We start from the raw sequence: 21,545 nt of genomic DNA on the forward strand, positions 1-21,545 counted from the left end.
GCTGAACAGGTCAAACGTCACATTGGTCCCACCTGCTCAGGCGGCTGCTTGCCCCTGCACCCGCGCACCTGCACACTGACATCCCCCTCAGACACCGGACCCTCCTGTCCCCCGGCAGAGGAGTGAGGGCGGACACATGTCCACAGATTCAACAGATGCAAACTTTTTTTTTTTTGTTCCTTTCATGCAGACTATTCAAACATCTCTCTGTTTAAACAGGCTATACAGCCTCTCTGCACGCCAGGAAGTGGTGGCACATTGTAAACACAAACATTAAATTTCAATAGCTTTAACGCTTCAGATTCCTCCCTCACTCGCTGCAGAATATTTATGAAGGTAAAACACATTGAATTTCAAGACTATCAAGAGGAGCCGCGAGCAAATGTGCCCAAGAAGTATCCTGTTTGGGGAATATTTTATCCCTACATGGTAGCTCTTTAAATGGATTTATGACTCATAAAAACAATCTACTGGAAGCGGCGGGCACATAAATGCCACCGCGTGTTACCTCGTTCCTTCAGAGAGGAATGGCAGCACGAAAACAAGAAGAGAAGTGGGCCTGCGGTTACCTGGGGAGATGGGTCAATAAATGTCAGCGTGGCATCATTAGCCCCGTCTTTTAATGATGCAGCCGACTAGAAGCACGCCACGCTCACATGGCCATGGTAGAGGAAGACAAAACATTTTTTGGGGGGCGGGAGATAAAAGTCAGAGTGACTTTTTGTGCTGTCACAGGAAACATTGATGGAGCGCTCATTGAGTGTTTTTCCATCTCCACTGTGGGAGGAACACCATATTTCTTTATTTTGGATCCACATACTGCCAAGCCCTCATAGTGGCATCCACAAGGGAAAATGTGTGTGTGTGTGTAGTGGTTTCGCTCTGAGCCCTGGCGTCCAGCTGATGGGTTCATTTGACACTCCCACGTAATATGAGAGACGATTCTGTTGCTATCAGCGAGGTGAAGTGTGGAAATATGAGCGGAGGCGGAGGGTAGTTTGATGTGTCCTCTTTTGAAGAGCTCCCTGACAGCAGGTGACATTATAGATATGAAGGTAAAAGAGGAGAGAAGGGCACTAAGAAGCCAGAAGAATGTTTTCACCATGGTGATGGTAATACTGACTCTTTTCAGTGCGTCAGATCAGTGGGTTCAGCTCAGCAATAGGAGCTGACTCTTACTTAGTACAACTGTGGGATTTTATGATTCAGTCAAATTCACTCATGTGTCACCTATTCCTCACTCCTCACTTGTTTGCTGTATGTACGTGATGGATCTTCTTCTTTGTCCCTGCGCAGACATAAACACTTTTCTTCATTATAAGTCTATGAGTCAATTTTACTACATCAGTCAGAAGAGTACAAGGACTACTAATCTTCAGTCTCAGGAACTTTTATTACACTCTGTTTCAAAGAAAGTGAAATGTATATATTTATAAAAGTCAGAACTCAACTGATGAAAAAGACGGTTAAAGGAGCAATATGTAACTCTGACACCAAGTGTTTAAAATGGGTACTGCAGTCCAATTACAAAACATTGTAGAGAGCTGTCTCCCCCAGCCCCCTCCTCCCTAGAGTCAGTGTGCATGCAGGTTGTCATGTCACGGACACTGTAGCTTCAGTGTTTATCCAGCTCTGCATCGGTCTGTAAACCTTTCTGTGTTCTAACCTCTCTCCATTTTTCAAAAGCATCTCCAATATTGATCCTAGTTTGAGCACGTTTCTGCTCGTGGAGCTTATTAGAAACATGCAGAGGCTTTTTAGGTCGGGTACAATCACTTCTATCTGAACCACTTCTCTTGTCCGCTTCCATCACTGTTGGTTTGACCTGATAACTGGTCTCATATCTGGCTAACCGAGGGGTGTCCAAAACGGCCGTGTGGGGGGCGCCTTAAAACCGCCTACCTTCTCTGGTCCAAACAAATCCAGAGCATTCAGGACCAGAATCTAAAGTTAGAAGGAGGACATACTGGCTGCTGCATTGTTGTCAGAGAAGCCAGCACTTCAACATAACATGTTTCCTTAATGTCTGATCATATAGTAAGGTAACTTTATCATTTCAGTCAGCAGATATCTTAATGATTGGACCTTTAATTACAAGATTACAAGTCTGATTAATTATGTTATTATTGATTTCCAGTTTGCATGTCAGAAAGGTTCACTGACTGAACACATGCAAAAACTATACAGAGTGGTTATTGTAATGAAGGTAGGAGGCTTACAAGGTGTCGATGCAGAATCCGCCTGTTAACAGTGACTACACAATGATTCAAAGGGTGCAACACTTTGTCCACCATGGGTGCCAAGATCTACTCAAACATTATTTTGGAAGGAGCTTTAAAGGAGACATCTCTTACAGCTAACTCGTTCACGACTCACACATTACTACAGTATTTCGGTGACACTGCTTGTGCATTTATTTTGTTGCAACATCCAGAATGAAATGCCGTCTGTTCATGTCCTATAGTGCTCACTCTCTCTCCATCTATTTCTCACCAACCTGGATCAGATGTTTGGTCTCCACGGCCACAGGTCTCCCCTCTCTCATGCTGTCAGTGAACCAGCTGATGTCCAGCACCAGCATGTGGGTTAGATTTTTCAGGTCACACTCCTTCAGCCACGTCCACAGGGATGAAGTGTGAATGTCCTCTGACACCACATGTGTGACCACATCACTGTCGAAGGAGAAGAAAAGAGCTGTCAGAGGGTTCACCATTCAGTTTAAGGTGTTATTCCATCCGTACAGAACTCACAGAGAGGAGAGAGCATGATCTGGCTTCAAACACATAGGGAATCTATTAATAGAAATTCTGGTACCAAGACCCTGTCACTTTAAATCGTTTTATCAGAATATTTAATGCACCTCTCTATAAAATGCCAAAATTTATACCAACTTAAAATATGCAGGTTGTCCACTTGGGAGATCTCGATGGACATAGACTTCTTTCTATTCAGAAAGAAGTCTATGAACACAACACTGATGAACTTCCAGGTTTAAAGCCTTCCTCTGTAAGCTAATGTTAACCGCCTCACACATGTAAGCAGATGAATTATGTGTCACAGGAGAAGCAGAGACAGAAGAGTTTAGTTCAGCAGGCTGTTCTCCGTCTTCATTAAACAAAATTAATATCAGTTTTTGTTGTTGCTCTGTCTTGTCTCTATCCGTCTCCTTCTTCCTGCATCGCCCTCTTTCCCACTTTCCAAGACACTTCCCAACACATCCCACATTCCAAATGATACTGCTTCTTCTACTGTTAATACACGTGTTGTAATATCTTGTAGTTTGTGTTGTGTGAATATAAATTACATTCACTGCATCTTAACAAGGTTGTTGATTAGATCCATGTTTGCTACCTAACTAGCTAGCCTGCTAGCAAAATCACTTTGAAAACACTACCACTCGATGCATTTGCACTTTAAGGAAACATGAATTTTGTTTTGATACACCTTAATGAAATCTTTATTTAAGATTTTAGAGGAACCATTTCTCGATGGGAGAAAAGTCCGATCAATATTCTCCCTGTACTTAACAGAGCTGCATGGTAGCACATGTCAAAGGGTAGCACTATTTGACAACACTCGGCCTCAACTCCAACTCTATGCCTGTTGTTATCTTGACCTAAAGTTTGAAAAAGTCAGCATTTCCAATATGATAATCATGATGGATGGGCTTCCAAAACAGAAATACTGTTGTAATTTCAAATTACTCAAAATGTAACTACAGCGCAATTAGAAAAATGTTTATATTCTCTGAAAAGATAAACATGACAATAACATTAAGAACTAGTCATATTTCGCTCAACCACAATCAAGGAGCTAGCCAATGATAATAGAAAATACCACCTGTAGGGCCGCCATCTTGTTACGTAATTTACACTTTAGCTAGCTGGTTCATTTGGGGGATACTCCCTCTAGTGGCGTAAATAAGCAACTATAGCAACGACAAATCTATATTTCAACTAAACAAAACTGTACTGACTTCTCAGTATGTTCATTATTCACTTGCCAATTAACCAATTATAATTCCCTATATGCAATAAACAGACTAAAGCTTTGACAGCATGTTTATGGATTAGTGTAGCTCCCAGTGCACTTGGACTTGTCTGATTGAAAGATTTTCTTCACTACTTCATTGGCGGAAACAAAAACCGTCTCAGCCTAGAGGGATAGCATGTGCCTGCAGAGAGGCTGCAGTTTCAGGACCACTGTTCTGGGACAGTTTTAGGACCTTTGTTGCTCGCGACAGCACCACCTAGTGCACTGGATAGACAAGGACAGCATGTTATTGACCAGATGGATTTCGTTCAGAATGTGAGTATTTAATGTGAATCAAACTTTTAGTTTAGTGTCACAAAATGATTTATTTGTTTGTAAAAACCGTTTATGAGTTTATGAATTAGTGTAGCTCCCAGTACACTTGGACTGGTTTGATTGAACGATTTTCTTCAAAGCTTCATTGAGCAGAAATAACTTCTCTGTCACGGCCTCAGCCTCTGGAGAGGTTCAAGAGAATCTATTGAAATGCAGCTCAGCTCTCAGCACCGTGGTCTTCCTCGAGCTGTTTGGAGATCAACACTGGTTGAACAACAATCAACACAGACCCTCAGCACCTCCCTCCACTGTCTGAGAACTGAACTCATTCAACCAGTGCCTCCATACTGCTCCGCCGAGACTCTCTGAGCAGACATTTTATCAAGGCCTCCTCCCTCCCCCTTCCTGCCACAGACTCTAACTACCGTACCCAATCAGGGCGCCCAGCCGTGCCTAATTACCCTCAGCACACTCCTCCTCTTCCACTCTCCTGGCGTGGGTAAACCGATGGAAAGACTCCTTAAGAGATGTCCCGGCAGAGCTCAGGCTGAAGCCTAATTGGCCAAATCACGGGCGAAACTAATCTGCTTGGCAAACCAGTCCGGCCACCGAGGGTCCATGCTTAAAATAAAATCCTTCCAAGACACATTTGAGGTACCCAAGGACACAGCTATTATCTCCACAAGCTTAAATTCAGATGCACTAAACTGTTGTCGAACCGCAGTGATAGAAATTTGGCTCTCGGGGTTTATTTCCCTAAAACATCACAAAACGCTTTCTGCTCATGCCATGTTTGCAGAGATGTAATCCAGGCCCCGAATGTGGGTTCTCTATTTTATGCATAGCTGCACAGAATGTAAAACGGCAGATTGACATGCAAATGAGCGGCACCAGCTTGTTCTTCCTAGAATCAGTGGGACAGAGCCCAGACACAAGGACAGGATAAAGTCAATGGGCTTTGATAAGGAGAACTCTCTCGAGTCGTCTCTGTGCCCTCGTTCATGTCAGCAGCTTCTCTCCTCTTCCTGCTGCTTGAAAGCCAACGGGCTGATCAAAACATGGAGGATGTCCAGAGCAGATTGTTACAGCATGGCTAGGTTTCATCTGTTTGCTCTGACAGTTCCTCTCAGGAGACGTCGTCACTGAGACATACATGGTAAGTGTAGTAAATTAATCATCATAAATTAATATCTTAATCAAATTACTTTAGATTATTATTGAACCCACTGGAGAGGAGCTGCTTCCACGCCTAATCAACCAAGATGTCACATCCCAGATAAACAACATAATGAAGTGGTGTGCATGAGTCTGTATATCAGATAACCGTGATGGTTTTCATCTTAAAGAAATCATTTTCTCTTTTGACTGCTGTTTGTGTCCGCTGTGTAAAACAACAGTCAGGATCGATATTGTAAGACCTTCTTTCATCTTTTACTAAACCTAAACATGTAGTTCTGGTTCATTACATGAGCGTCTCGTTAGAAGTGTTTTATAATGTTTAAAGTTTGAATATTTTTAAGCACCAAAACTACCCATAAAAAGGCGTTTTGCCAACTTGGGGCAGCCTCACTCCCCGTACTGTGGTAAAGCAAGATTGCCCTGCAGGTGCCTTGTGACAGATGTGTCTGTATTGCAAGTATTGACTATCTAAAGATGGTCTCCACCTTCTTCTGTTAGAAAAATAAGTTGTTAAGACCCGGCTCGTGGGGGGAAAGGGAAGCAACATTAATATTAAAAGTTATTTATCACAAAAGAAGCAAAGTTGTGGTACATAACAAAAAATGAGGCAAACTGAAATGGCCAACGAGTGCTGCTCAAATCAAAAACATCATAAAATAGAAGAGCTCTAAATTAGGTTTAACATACCAAGTCTAAGTTGTATAGAAATTAAAATAAAACTTACTACACTAACCAAATCGGACAACATATGAACAGCACCCCTAGTTTAGTGTTTCTAAACAAAGACAAAAGCTAATGTGATTGTGTGTGTGTGTGTGTTAACTAAACTAATGCCTGTCCCAGTTCAACATAAAACGAGTACCAAACATAGACAAAGACAACGAGAGGCACAGATGATGAGCTTAAAATGAACAGAGCTGCGCCCAGAGTAATGGCTTGTGTCGTTTTTAAAGCATGTGTTGGCAGATGCTGTCCTCTGATTGGCTAATTGCTTCACCAGCAGTAGCAGCACAGGTGGACACAATCAGTCCTGGAGGATGCACTCACCAACAGCACACGAGCTTACATTCACACAGAAGTAACAGTAACAGAAGTGAAGCCAACATCCCGCCTGCAGAAGCTTCTGCCACACAGCGCTGCAAAAGGGTCTATTTTGATTAGAGCTGTCAATCATGGTGTTATTCCCCCTTGTAAAGCATCAAATCAACAATTTACACAGAACCTCTCAGAAAATGAACACTGACACGATTCAGCATGATGAAGCCTCTGTAACATTAGCCACTGGTTTCTGAAGAGGCATCTTGAAGCCAAACAATGGTTGTCGAAATGTCGGAAATGCTTCTTTCAACTAACCTTCGGCTGATCTAGTAAGAGACATGAGGTGGAGTTAGCCACTATGCATACAACGTGCCTTCCTGTCAGTTAACACGACCACACCCCTTATTAAGCAATTCATGTATAAGTCTTTTGAGTTATTAAAAAAACTCTAGCTACTGAAATTATTTCATTTCCTGAACAATGCTGAAAAAAATGTTTGCTTCTGCTGTAAGACGGAGATTTTAATATGGGCGCTGATGTGGATTACTTGATTTTTGCGGTGGTGGACACTCGAGGAACTGCAGTTTTTTGCACCTTCACATGGTTGTCAGCAGAGGTTGCCCCTTTTGTCAATCCACTGGTTTGAAGCATTGTTCGAATTGATGCAGTGGGTTGAGTACGGCTCAGACTGGTGGGTGAAGTTTCCCTTCAAACAGTAATTTTATAAACGGTCCCTTAGTCCCCAAAGCGCTGCAGCGCGAGGTCAGGGAGGGGAGAATGCCCGTCAAATATCTGACTTTTACTTGAACGAGCATGCATTGCAGCTCATCAATCAGCCAGGACAAACATGTCGATATGTGGATCCATGTTCGAGAGCATCAGACTGGAAGTAAGGACGCGTGGAGAGTGATATGTCATTGTGTCGGAGTGTGTGAGTGTGTGAGAGACATTTCTCTCTGCACGGAGAAAAGCACACAGTGTGTCCGACCACAGGCTCCAGGCAGTGTGCCTATAGGTTGTGAAGGACTGGGAGGTGTCTGTTATCAAGCTGCAGCTGATAAGTTTTGTTGGCTTGCAGAATTAATGTCGGTTTGAGGCGTGCACGCTCTACTTCCTGTCGTTGGTTTCAAACAATTGTATCAAGCAGGGTGTAACTGTAGGAGCGCTCAAGCTGTGTTTCTGGGAATGCTGCCATGGCCAAGCTGGTGTGCACGGCTGGTGTGCATGTGCATTTAAACACACACACACTTGTGAAGATTTCTCTCAGCTCAAGCTCTACCTTTATTGACCTAAATACGATGCTGACATTAAGCCCTGTTCATCATTAAGGGAAGCTAAGTTGTAGAAAAACCTCCCTTGCTGTACATTTCTAAAGGTGAAACTGATTCTTGCAAATATAGAAGCAGGGACACACATGCACATGCTCTCACACACACACACACACTTGCTCACTATTGTCTGACTTGGAGCTGCCCTGCCCTTACAACAAAAGCAGACTTTAAAACGAGGAGGTTGCGTTTACAGGATCAGTCGCCTCAAAGGAGAGCGGCTCTGAAGCGCTGTGGGTGTTAGGCAGAGGGCCTCTGCTGTGTGCACAGTTTGGGATTTAAAAGATACTTTCAATTAGAGGCAGAGAAAAAGGGAAGAACGCACGCTGCTTCCGTAATTACAGCACAATAGATGATTCATCCTGGTGAGGAAAGTCGTTCCTTAAGTAAGACTTAACAAACTTGGGCCAAACTCATTAAAAAGTTTGTGTTTGCTCTGTTACCTTTTCTTTAAGTGTTTTTAGTTTTGTCAGTGCTGACTCCATGTAGCCGGGTTAGCTCCTTTTCTTATTCTTACTTAACGTGTTTATGTCGAAGCTGCGAGCTATAACTCAGGAGGGAAATCCACTAAGGTGTAGCAGAGACACGATGGATGCCCTAACCTTTTTAATGAAGTATTCATGAGACAATAGAGGCCTTATAATTAGCTGATTGGATTTTAACTTCTCCTGAAAGGAACATGTTTTTTTAAGGGAATGATACAAAGTCACACTGAATATCTCACCACAGAGCTGATCTCTTCAATAATGTCCTGACCTTTTTTTTTTTTTACCAATTAAAGAGCTGGCTCTCTATATCCAGATTCTCTAAAGGTTTTAACTCATTATTAGAGAAAGTCAGTCTTTTGCTACTCAGCTATTCATACTTACTTTTAACCCCAATTTCAAAGCAAAATCACCTATCACTGTCGGTGCCTATACATACAAAATAATGTGTTTTCTTTACCGCGTTAGTCCGACTAAAACTGGACTTAAGAATGCATGTAAACATGAAAGTCCGACTGAGATCAAAATAAGTCAAATTTGGACTAACACAGCAACATAATGCAGTCTGTAATCTACTTTCTCTTGCATGTTTACGCCTCAAACTGACCGAGGTGTTCTGCACATGCTCCACAGTTCCAGTAGCAGGCTTGGACCCAGAAGTCGAAGAGCATAGATGCATAAAAGAAAGCCAAGAAGAAAAAAAGGAAAATGTGAACATGGTGAGCTGTCCATGTTTTCACTGTTTGACTAACAAACAGTCGACTGTCTGGTATGTGTCGTAACCAGAAGAAGGTCCGATAGTAACCAGCTGAAAGGGGGCATATTGGCCATCTACTGTAGCAGAGTCTGACAAACTTCAATCAATAAATGGATCCTCCCCCGGTGCATGACGAGGACACCAGTCCAGATAAATGAGCTCATTGAGCGAACACTGTAGCTCGACTTAACCGTATAAATAAAGCAGGACACATAATGAACCCTGGACCTGTATGACTGCTGGGTCAGGTCTGAGGGTCCGGGTACACAGATGAATATCAATAACATGCAAAAAGATGTGAAACTGTTAGAAACTACATCAACAACAATAGAACAGTAAAAACTAAAGTTCTGAAGGTAAGACATTTTAATAAATCTAAAAGCCTGAATGTCTAGCTGTAAGTTAAAATGGCAAAATGTTACATGTGAATTGTCTGGAAATGAGATGTTCTCTCTACTAGGAATTTGTGCTTGCTGCATTTGCACCTATTTTAATTTATTACAAGAAATCCATGCTTTTTTTTTTTAGCTTTTTAGAAGTTAAAATAAGATTTTAACTGGACTCGAACGTGGCTTATAAAAAGTGTAATGAGATATTTTGACCAGAAATAAGACAAAACAAGGTATCTCAAGGCATCTCAACTCTTCTCTATTTTCCTCCAGATTAAAACCAAAACTTGACGAGGTATTGTAATTTGATTTTCAGAATTCTTTGTATCTTTTCAACAACCAGTTTTTAGATTTGATGCATAAAAAATCTGTTCAAATCAAATCCATTTTGTTTAAAAACAAGGGGGTGGAAGGACACTGAAATGCATGGTGAGAAATGTGTGTCTTCAATCTGGTTATAAAAATGCCTAAAGAAGGGGAACACTTAATACTAAGAGGTGGACTATTCCAGAGATTCAAGGCGCCCTTTCCCTTTAGCCTCGACCGAGGAACAGCCAGGAGCAGCCGGTCTGATGACCTGAGAGGTCGGGTTAAGGAGAGGGGGTGGAGCAGTAGAACAAGGCCATGTAAAGCTGCTAAAACAAATAAAAGAGCTGGCTCCCGGTCAAGTTCTGATTTCTGATTACATTAAAATAACAAATTCAGAGTTTCAAATTCAGAACGCCTGACAGTGATGATTGTTGCCGAGTTGGTTACACTGAACAAACAATTCAATCAGGCCAACCAGGTGTTGTGTGACCTTCAATTAAGTAAGATTTAAAGTCTTGAAGGCCTATGCCAAGGTCAGACAACCCCCCTGCTCTGTATTCATGTCCTCTTCGCTCCACATTCAGAGAAGCTTTTAAACCCGCTGCATCAGAGATCAACAAAAAGACAAGCTTTTTCTTTTTTTCCAACCTGAGGACGTCTTCCACGATAAAGCCCTTCGACCTGGCCAGCTGCGTCAGAAAGCTTCTCCTGCTGCGGCCCATTTTCCTCTCCACCAGGAACAGTCTGACATCCTCAAACTTCACCTCCTCGCGCCCGGGGATGCACACTTCTGCCGTTCTCGACCTTTTCCTGACTCGAGGCACAATGGGAGAGTGGAACATCTTTTTACTCAGTGAGCTACAACTGAAGTGTTTCTGCACCTCTAGGAATTACTTGAACTTTGTGTTCTCTTCCATCCAGGAAAAGAAATACACTTTGGTGAAGTCACCGTTGTTTATCTAGCAGTGTGTTTGAATGTGTTATCCTGGCAGGGGGGCGGGGGGGGGGGGGGGGGGGGGGCAGTGTGTCGGTTAGAGCAGGGTTGGTTTTGGCAGATAGGAGACGCTTCTGGCAACAGGTGTTGAGGATTTTGGTGTTTACCAAAAAATAACACCTGCCAACTTCAAATGATGGAGGATGGAAGAGGAAGGAGAAAAACAGCCTGTTGGCATTAAGTTTCCAGTAGATGTTGTTCTGAAAACACACGTTTGGAGGAAGTAAACAAGTCCGCCCGAAGCTGCCAAAAGTTTCCAGGCAGTGCAGGCGATCACATTTTACCAAAACTGTTTGAACCATTGATTATTCATATTTTCAAAACGGGCTCTTTATGCAAAGGTTAATTATTGATCATTCAAATGTATTCTTTTTTTTGCAACACTGTGCGCGCACAATGACATAAACACAGTTCTGGTAGAGAGAGAGAGAGTGGGGATTGACTTGCAGGAAAGGAGACACAGCTTGGATTCAAACCCAGGCCACCCCCTCTAACTACTAGGCCACCAGCACCCTCATTATCTCCAGAATATAATGATATTCAGAAAACTCTGCACAGAAACTGCCATGAGTAATATCCTTCTACCTCTCTAGTCTCTCTTTACAAACGTATCTCTACTCTATTTCATTATTTTTGTTCTTCCTCCTCTGGTTCTGGCAGGCAGACTTCTTCTAACCCTGTTTATGGATCTGTGTTGGCATATATTTGGTGATATTTAGATTTTGAATATTGGCCTCTCTAGATACTCGACCCCCAGCAGCTCCATGTCTCAGAAACACTGTCATATAAGGCTGTTTTAAAACGCTCATTTTTGCACATCTCTCGATGCTTTAAGGAACGTGTGGCGGTCTTATCTTTATTTACAATTTACAGATATAAAAGAGTAAGATATAAAGTACATAATTCCTGGCATCAGTATGAGACATGCACAGCCAGATTCTGTTTGAAGTTACACATGGGCTTCCTCTGTCTCAAGTCTGAGTCTTAGAAGTGAAACTATGATTAAGTAAAGCCTTGTCAGATGTGAAAATTCACCCTTAAAACAAGCTAACACATTGTGACTTTCCCTGAAACTCTCAGCTTACAGTTTTCATATAGATGCCTGATGTGAGACAATTCAAGCTCCTAATAAGTAACCTTCATTTTGTGGCTCTTTTGATCTGTAAATCATTTACGTGGTTATCTGACCTGCAATCTGTTTTTCAAAGTCTGGTTCATAATCTGTTGGAGAACTCCTCTGGTATGTGTGATTTGTTTATAATAACTTTTAATCTAAGTTCACTCAATGAATTTATTTCATCATTGTTTGTTGTCTTGATTAGTGATGTGTAGTTCATGAATGATTCGTTCAAAACAAACAAATCATCTGGGTGAACGAACTGAACTGAATCACTTACTGAAAAGAGTCGTTCATTTCTCAACTTCAGTTGCGCTCTCCTCTCTCCTCTCTCCCGTCTCGTGTCTCTCTCTCTCCTCTCTCCCGTCTCGTGTCTCTCTCTCTCCTCTCTCCCGTCTCGTGTCTCTCTCTCTAGACCGTAAGAGTCGCTCAAAGCCCGCCCTCCCGCTCCATAATAAGCCAATGAGCTGAGAATTTAGTTGGATAAAGTTACAGTTTGCAAACTGAAAGCTGCTAAAACAATCACATTTATTTTCCCCGACCGTTCTGTTCAGTACGTTCAGTACACGTTCAGTTCGTTCACTGAACGAGAGCTCCGCTCTTCCTCTCAGTTCTCAACAATACAGATGCATGAAAACAACATTTAATTCATGTGTGCTGTTATTTCTTTCAGATTTGAAAAGGGTCCTGCAGGCCAGGATTGTGTCGAGGAGGCTCTGTTCAGGAGCCTCAGGTCTTCAGGTCTTGGTATGTAATTCATAAAAATGTGAATTAACTGAAGAGTATTAGATGTGAATATTTGAATTAAATTTATAATAATTTACTGACAATTTGATATTTTTGGTCCCCATTTGCAGATCCAGCACAGCCAGAATGACAACAAGAGCTGTTGTGAAAGCACATGGCCTCCTTTTGTACGAACATTCATCTGCAGTTTCTGGCTACAAGTACAGCTGCTGTAATATAAGAGGACCGCATGCTGTGGTAAAACCAGCAATTTGCTCCCCGCATCAAAACAAAAGTGGCTTTTGCTACGACCCTCAAACCAATCACTTCAAACGCACCTTTTTTTTTTAATGACATTATGGACTTTGTCAAACAAATATCAATGTTGAACCAATGGTGCTGTTTTATCACAGGCTGCTAAGTTCAATAATATCAGCATGGTCTATGTTTTCTTTTCAAGATGTACGAACACATTTTGCATTTTTTGTCTAAATGTTCAGAGCATTATTTCAATAAATAAATACTTATCAACAGCTTTTTAATTGTTTTTTCTGTAAATTGGTTGGCTTATTTAGTCTATATCTGTAAATGATAATCTTTTATTTTTAGCAGACTGCTTCAAATGTTTTTAATCTTTGTCCCCCCAAAAATCGAACTCAATTACAGTATGATAGTCACATGCTGTAATGACTATACTTGTCTGTGTAGACATGTCAAAAATATGCATACATGCTTCTGCTTTGTAAATATTAACAGCTCACTGTCATGTAATTATAAGCAAGAACACTGTGGCTTACTTATGTGTTTTCACTAGCTAATACATAGAAGAGGAAACCTTTTACTTCCTACTAGAAAATGTGTATGTGGTTTTCACAGATCATGAAGAGGATATGCAAATGCAATTGATCAGACCTTTTACATCACAAAATTAGATTTATTAAAAAAAATGCAACATTAAATAATTCTATCGGAATACAAAGCACTTCAAACAAACAAGTTGGTGTTGGCATTTGATGCCCCAAATGTGCATGTAGCCACATGTAAAAGAAGTTTTGCTAGTGGCCAGGAACATATCCAGTATACTGTGCATAGGGATAAGGCCACTGATCCCTAATCCTCCACACACAGCAGCTGGGAATTACCAACCGGGTTCCGCGCCCTACTGCACCGTGTTTCCAATATATAAAGCTTCTGTATGCAGCAAAGCGCCACTCCCGGTTGTCTTGCGCTGGCTCCCTTGCGCTGGCTCCCTTGCCCTGCCAAGTAGAGGGATGTCCTCCCTGAAGTTCTCGTCGACGGTAGCCAGTCACTGCAGCCCGCTTCAGCAGCCATACCGACATCCGACTGTAAAGAAATGACAAACATTTAGAGGGATTCAAGTGAAAACACTTATTCATTGCTGTTTTCTAGCATTTTACAATCACCAAAATTATTCTAATGGTAAAAGATGGCTAACTATCAGTAGCAGTGCAAACTGCAAGCTAAAAATTACTTTCGCCTACTCCGGAGTAGAATACAAAAAATAGCTCCTAACACAGGTGAATATGTTCGGGATATAAAAAATAACACTTTAACAATGACATTACTAACAACGTCTTACTTACCTCGTCACTTGACATTTTTCTGTAAGAAAGCTTTTACAAGGGAAATGTTATCCACCGCTGGAGCTTGACTCCTTCGTGCGAATGCGAGTTGAGGGGGGTTGGACTCGGAGGTGTGTTGCTGGAGTAGAGAGGGAGGCTACAGCATGGAGAAGGTGTGGTCAAACAGCCGTTTGTTTTGATTTCATGCTGGTGCTCAAGGGCGACATCTACTGGATCAAAAAATCGCATATAAAGCCTTTAAGGCTCTTAGCGCGTCACAGAAAGGGGGCGTGTAAAACGTCTTTTGACCATTCTTATTCACAAAAGCGCAGAGTGCAGGTGGTCCAATATGATGAGGTGTGATGATGAAGTTAAAGTAGTAAAACAGGATACTGCAACTGCAGATAAGGAATGAGAGAACAATCCTGCAGAAAAGAATTGTGTTCATTCGTACATGAATGTAATGATTTTACCACACACTGCACCACAGTGTCTCCTGTTGATTTCTTAAGTTACAGATACTCACAGTACAACTGTGAAACTGAAACAGTGAGACATGATTTCAGCAGTGTGAGAAGAAACTGCAGTCAGTTGGATTCTTGTGCTTCATGAGAAATATGCAGAAGTAGCTTCAGTATTTAGCTAAAAAAAAGTCAATTCAATGTACTGATTTGGTGTTGTGTGGTAATTACCCATTAAACGAATCAGACAGCCATTTGTGTGCAGAACCTCACCGGAGCTGGAATCAGAGTCTGGACTGTTGTTTTCTTTGGGCATTGATTTCCTTGAAGACAGAAAGAAGAACAATTTAAACATGAACTTCTTGCAGAATCATAGAGGCTGTTAAAATCTTCTGCTAGTCTTCCTTACATTTTAAGAAAGATTATAAATTGTTACTAAAATTACTTTGATGCTGGTAGCGGTTACAATAACACGGTCCAATCATATGAGAGATAATTTTACCTTTGAGTCCTATGTGAAGGCGTTCTCTTCAGAATCAGCGCTGCAAAGACAAGATGATGGCGTCCACCTTCACAACCTGCTGTTTCAGTCTGGCTGCATCATGGTCACCTACAGGAACACCACAGAAATGCAATCAAAGTACTTCACTTTATTTATCAGAGGATGTACTGTATGCAAAGTAGAATTCTTTTTTTTTAGGTATAATTCCTCGAAAAGATTTGAGACTGCTTTGTTATTTGAGAGGTTAAAATGTAAGTCTAAAACTAAAAAGTTATAACAGACAAATATGATAATGAAATAACCAAAAGAGCATTTTAAATAGAAATGAATCTTGTTGAACAGATATAGTGTTAATAAAAGAAAAGTTATTATATAACATATGAATCACATAATCATGGAGCAAAGCAAGAAGAGTATCTCTGAACAAATTCTGAATAAGCTGAACTAAAGTCACAACAAATCAACTGTAAACTATTGAATTGACTCCTGGTAGTGTGCTGAAGTCTTGAATATTAACTAAAGTAAATTAACACTAAAGTCAACCTGTTGAAGTCTTAAATATTAACTAAAGTAAATTAACACTAAAGTCAACCTGTTGAAGTCTTAAATATTAACTAAAGTAAATTAACACTAAAGTCAACCTGTTGAAGTCTTAGTAGAATATGATCAGCCCGTTTTGAGTCCTTGTACAAATTATGTTTGGTTCATATTACATTTCACCGTTGGCTGCTGATGTTAACATGTCCGTTCTGTTTCTTTTCTTTGAACAGTTAGAGACATTATTGAACCAGATAATAACTTTAGTGTTATCTGAACACATGAAGAAATATTCTGCCTCTTCCAAATATTAATGTTAAATTTTAGCCCCGCCTAAAATTCAAGTCAAGAAAAAAAGTCAAGCCTGTTATTCTTACAGTCTGTGCACACAAAATGATCACTTGAACACAATGTAGGGTGATAATAACTAATGATCACAGCAGAGTTTAGGTTTGGAAAAAAAATATGCGACGAGTATTTTAGCTTTACAGTTTGACCCACATCCCATCTGTTATCATTGAGGAGGCGGGGTTTATGACCTATACTGCAGCCAGTCAGCAGGGAGAGCTCTACAAATAAAAGCTTCACTACACCGGGGAGCTTGTCCCGTCCATTATTTTTACAGTCTATTGTCTGGACTAGAGATACACTACAATTTTTGAATCCAGGAAGAATCTATTTTTTTTTTTCAGGAGGGCCAACTAAAGTGTTTTGCAACCACATGGGCATTTCTCACTTAAATCAGATGTAAGCACACACACACACACATCTTTTTAGCGTCTGTTCAATGTTTTGTTTTTTCATCTGTTTTGGCAGAGGGGGGTCAAATATGTATCTGTTTCTTTTGTCTACTAAATGATATTCTTTTTTTTTACTGTGGAGAAAAACCTCATCAGAAAGTGTTGAAAAAGAAAGTTTCATGGTGTTGTGACTCCTCTCTCCTGGCTGGAGTGAAGCCTGACTCCTGGGAGACGCCTGAAGTCTGCTCACCGCACAAACGCCTCACAGCTGTCTTGCCATGTCCGGTGCGTCTCGCCACTCACCGTCTCATTATGTCCGGAGCCAGTCCGCACCATCTGCTGCACCGCTTTAATTAGCTCACCGCCTAAACGCAGAGCCTCTGTGGGCATTTCCCCCGAGAGCCCAGCAGCTCTTACGTGGCCTTTCACACATGCACAGGTATATGAAGGCATTAATGATGAGGAACATTTATAGAAGAACCGAACGGAAAGTGTGTGTAATCTGTTCAACGCATCCCTTCCCTTTTCTTTCCAAAGAGGTCATTACAGCGTGCGCCAAGTGTTGTTTATTTCTCTGCTGCAGCTGTCAATAGTGTTAAGAAAAACAGGGCTTTAAATGTCAGCATGCTGTAATTATCTACAATAATGTATCTGCTTCAGTGGACCAAACTGCAGTGATTTGTTGATTCAAGTGAATCATTACAGGCCTTGATTCTCCTGTTAATCACGAAAGCCTCTGTTCATTTTTCCACTTTAATAAGCACACCTTTCCTCTGTCAGCGAGACGCGTTTTATTACAGCGCTCTCATTAGGGCAGAGATCCGAGGGTTAACGGGTGTCACAGGGCGCATGTGACTAATTGTTTGACTGTTTACCCCGACCGATCACTCAGCCATGTACGAGGCTGCTGCCCCCCCGTCCGCGATGAGACCAACGCAATTCTAACATCACTAAGACAAATGGCTCTTACAGCGCCAGCAGCAATCACCGAAGGAGCAGTGAACCCAATTTGTCATCCTACTTTCTTCAGCAGCTCCACGGATCCATGATAAAAAACCATCCGATAATTGTTTGGACTCGTCACACAAAGTCGATTTGCTTAGAAAAACACAATGTGACAGCAAGCGTGATCGTGCCAGAATCATTCAGATGTTTATTTAACTCCCAACATGTCCAAATATTAGAAACCTGTCAGGTTTAGTTTTGCAGAAACACGACTAAATTAATGCATCAAGACATCAAGCAGGGGAAATAGAGTTCATCATAACAAGTGCATGTACTCAGAAAGTGTAGCTCAATGTTGAGGGTTTTTTTCAGGCATTTGAATTCATATTCCACTTCAGACTTCTCTTCCACTTGAAGAGAGAAATACTTACATCATTAAATTAATTCTTCAATTCATGTAGCAGACACTGTTATCCAAAGTAACGTACATCAGACTGCAATAACAAAACAAGGAAGGATCTAGAGGGGAGACAATATCAGGAAGAAATGATACCTCTGTTAAAGAAAAATGACATTATATGAGTTGCTTCTCATCAATGACCCCAAAGGTCAGCTCAATGGCAAACCAGGCCTTTGCATGTTTTGTATTGAAGCGTTGCTGCCTCCTTCCTTGCAAAGGGTTTCTGTAGGGTGTTGTTATTGCAATAATGCTAAAGACAATGGTGGCCTCCATGACCCAAGAGGAAAAAAACAGTTGGAGGGGTACAGTGAGTTAATGTAAACTGACCTGTTTCTTAAAATGCATGAGTCATGTAGAACCACCATATCCAACAAAAATGTCCAGTAAATCTCCCGGAGCAGTCACAGTTACCTTGCATTTAAATGAAATTGAACGGTTTGTAATTAACATAATCTTGCTAATAATGCCTGTGTGGTTTGATGCTTATATGACAGCCTTGTTGACGGCCTCATGCTGGGCTTAATCTCCAAATCCTCGGCCAACATCCTCCAAAGCAGTCAGTCTTGGGAAAAGGGTGACCTTGGATTTACACCGCCAAATTTTTTTGGCAATCCAGTGAACAAATCTAAAAACTGTCGACTTTGGCACGTCAAATGCCCAGGCTGTTACCCGGTATGATACCCCATGGGCCAGCCAAAAAAAGGGAGGAGACCGTTGAAAGCCTGCCGTGTAACCCTGAAATCAGCCTTCATATCTCGCTCAGCATCCATGTATATTCTGAGAACCGGCACATGGATGTTAAGCCTCACATATGGGGTGCGCTGGTATGACTATTAACAGAGAAAAACGTAATAATAAGGATTTAATTTGAGATGTTAGCTAAAAAAACAACGTAATATATGCGGTATAATTTATGTATTTCCTTCATTTTTGTGGTAAAGCTGTATGACAAAAAAAAAGAGTGAATTGAGAAATTGTCAATTATCTCTTGTGCAGTCCGTACGGCAAGAGACTGGATCACCTGAATCATGCAGTCGGTTCCTTGATCGCTTGGCTGTGTGGAAAGTAAAACGGTAAAATAAAAAGATGCTAAAATGATGGATGGGTTTACTGGTGATAGGATGGATGGATGGGTGGGTGGATGGATGGATGGATGGATGGATGGATGGGTGGATGGATGGATGGGTGGGTTTACTGGTGAAAGGATGGATGGATGGATGGATGGATGATGGATGGATGGGTGGGTTTATTGGTGGATGGATGGATGGGTGGATGGATGGGTGGATGGGTCTACTGGTGAAAGGATGGATGGATGGGTGGGTTTATTGGTGGATGGATGGATGGATGGATGGATGGATGGATGGGTGGATGGATGGGTGGATGGATGGATGGATGGATGGATGGGTGGGTGGATGGGTGGGTTTACTGGTGAAAGGATGGATGGGTGGGTTTATTGGTGGATGGGTGGGTCTACTGGCTGCCTCCTGCATTAAATGTTGTGTAATCAATAACCAGAGCAGAGCAAAAAGAAGAAGAAAAAAACCTGCCCGAAGGTAACTTTTATTATCTGCTTTTCTCACTGAAGAGTTGCTTGTTTTGTATCATCAATATTTCAGGCTCAGAATGATTCCTCATGAAGTGAGAGGCTGAACTGAAAAAACAACACAACAATGAAACAAAGAGCAATAAGAAGAAGCAGTGTTTCCTTTTGTTTTATTGGATACACTTCCTCATTGATTTGCATTTGTTAGAGAAATGTGTAGCTGTGTTTATTCATCATAGTCTGCTCAACGGTTATGACAGGATTCATGTAAACTCTTATCCAGTCGTAGTAATAACAAACACTTCGCGTCAATTTCTTAGGTTTCACACTAAATATATACAGTTATAATAAAAACACCTGTTAAAGAATAAAATAGTTTATGTTGCCTTATTGTTTGAAAAGTAAAACCAAAGCAAATGTCACCTACATCGGCAATCTTCCAACTGCAATGTCCACCAGGGGGCGACCACACTGTTATTATGGTATGGTGCAGGTAGTATGGTAGTAGTTTGATTGTTTAGAAGACTGCTTTTTTCCACACAGTGCCGTATACATATATAAGTTGTTGTTTTTTAATTAAGAAAACATCACTAAATGTCTCAGCCTGAAAAAGTAAAACCAAATCCCTTCTAGTTGATGTCTTTAATCATATTTGTACATTTCTCTTTAACTGGCATGTCTGATCACAGACATTTGGTCTTCTATCAGAACTGCTAGTCCACAAAAAACCCAGCGTCATTTCCCAAAGCTGAACTGACACACGACTTTCATTTCCACCTTCTGTTGGAGTCGAAGCGATCTTGAACCTAAAATAAGATTATGTACAATGAATTATCCCCTCTGCCTGACTGTAAATGAAGCCTGTCTATGTTTGAAGCCTCACTCTATTAAGACACTTTTATTTCACAACACTTTTATACAGAGCGACTTTGAGGAAGTCCCAGCTTCCCTTTTGTGGATACCGGCAGTGAAATCTTGGTGGACAAGTTTAGATGTTTTGGAAAATGTCATACATTGCTACATTACTTACGGATGAAGGAGGATACGTGTAGGTTTTAATGAGGGGACCTCCCAAGGTGCACTTCTCCCTCCTGAAGCTGTCTGGCGAGCAGGAGAAGCAGAGTGTGACGGGTCAGTCTGTTACTGTATGTCTAAACGCTCACTCCTGCTCAGAGGATCCCTGGACGGACACAAAATGAACCTGCCGTCCAGAGAGGAGTGTGAGGGGTGGGACCAGGCGCAGGTAGCCCTCTTCATGTGCAAGGTGAGTGCAGGGAAAACTCAATTTTTGTAAAGGTCAATAGTTAAAGTGGATCGTGTGTTGTCTTGGAATTATTCTCCATCCGGGTGTAAGATGAAAGAAAAGATGTTATATAGACTTTAATTTAGACGACCCATGTGTATATCAGGAGACTAAATCAGTGCGTGTTCACTGTCCTCAGAACAAAATGCCAGACTGTGCCGCGGTCGTAAACAGACTGAGGATTAATGGACGAAGACTTCTGGTGAGTCAATCCTTCACATTTCTCCTGTTTTATCTTCATCTTTCAGAAAAAACAACAACTCCTGCTGTGCCTCTTCAATGTAGTCATGTGTTCAGGATCATATCTGGGCTTGTGGTTGTTCTTATTACATCCAAATGCACAAATCTTTCCAAGTAATTATTAGTAATAGATGATGGTATTAAACAGGAGAATAATTTAACAGCTGCCAATCATTTGCAACGTTTGTCACTTTTAAAGTCAAGTGTTTTTGATGGACTTGTCTTCATGGTCAAGGATTGGATTCACACTAGGGTCCTCGGCCCGGATCTGTGAACACTTGACCCCAAAGTCAGGTTCATTTGATCAGTGTCAACACAAACATACCGTACTCGGGTACCATGCCCGAGTCCGCTTAAAGAGGTCGTCTCGAGCACGATTCATGTTTCATGAGTACGGTCTTTGGGAGATGTGAATGCAACCGTGCTCAAACAAGGAAGTAGACCACTATATGATGAAATGCCAAACTGCTCCTGTCTCTTCAAAACCCATTGCCTGTAATCAAACAAGGAAGTAGACCACTATATGATGAAATGCCAAACTGCTCCTGTCTCTTCAACACCCATTGCCTGCACAGCACTGGCCCGTTTCGCCCTCTGAGCT

General features: G+C 41.5%; 2 protein-coding genes across 4 annotated transcripts in view; one reads left to right on the top strand and one right to left on the bottom strand.

The window, feature by feature from the left end:
* The window catches only part of dntt (deoxynucleotidyltransferase, terminal), a 94,957-nt gene extending 84,213 nt beyond the window's left edge, over positions 1-10,744 (bottom strand). The window contains exons 1-2 of the mRNA XM_061040719.1: positions 10,442-10,744; positions 2,498-2,672 (exon numbers count right to left, since the gene is read on the bottom strand). Coding sequence (XP_060896702.1) covers positions 2,498-2,672; positions 10,442-10,635 — 369 coding nt within the window. The 5' untranslated portion in view covers positions 10,636-10,744. The remainder of the gene's footprint in view (positions 1-2,497; positions 2,673-10,441) is intronic.
* Positions 10,745-20,374: 9,630 nt separating this feature from the next.
* The window catches only part of blnk (B cell linker), a 32,435-nt gene continuing 31,264 nt past the window's right edge, over positions 20,375-21,545 (top strand). For 2 of the 3 annotated variants that reach the window (XM_061040721.1, XM_061040722.1), the window contains exons 1-2: positions 20,375-20,665; positions 20,844-20,906. In XM_061040721.1, coding sequence (XP_060896704.1) covers positions 20,549-20,665; positions 20,844-20,906 — 180 coding nt within the window. In that variant the 5' untranslated portion in view covers positions 20,375-20,548. The remainder of the gene's footprint in view (positions 20,666-20,843; positions 20,907-21,545) is intronic. The other variant, XM_061040724.1, reaches the window with a different exon arrangement.

The sequence above is a fragment of the Labrus mixtus genome, chromosome 6, assembly GCF_963584025.1.
Source record: "Labrus mixtus chromosome 6, fLabMix1.1, whole genome shotgun sequence".
NCBI classification, from domain to species: Eukaryota; Metazoa; Chordata; class Actinopteri; order Labriformes; family Labridae; genus Labrus; species Labrus mixtus.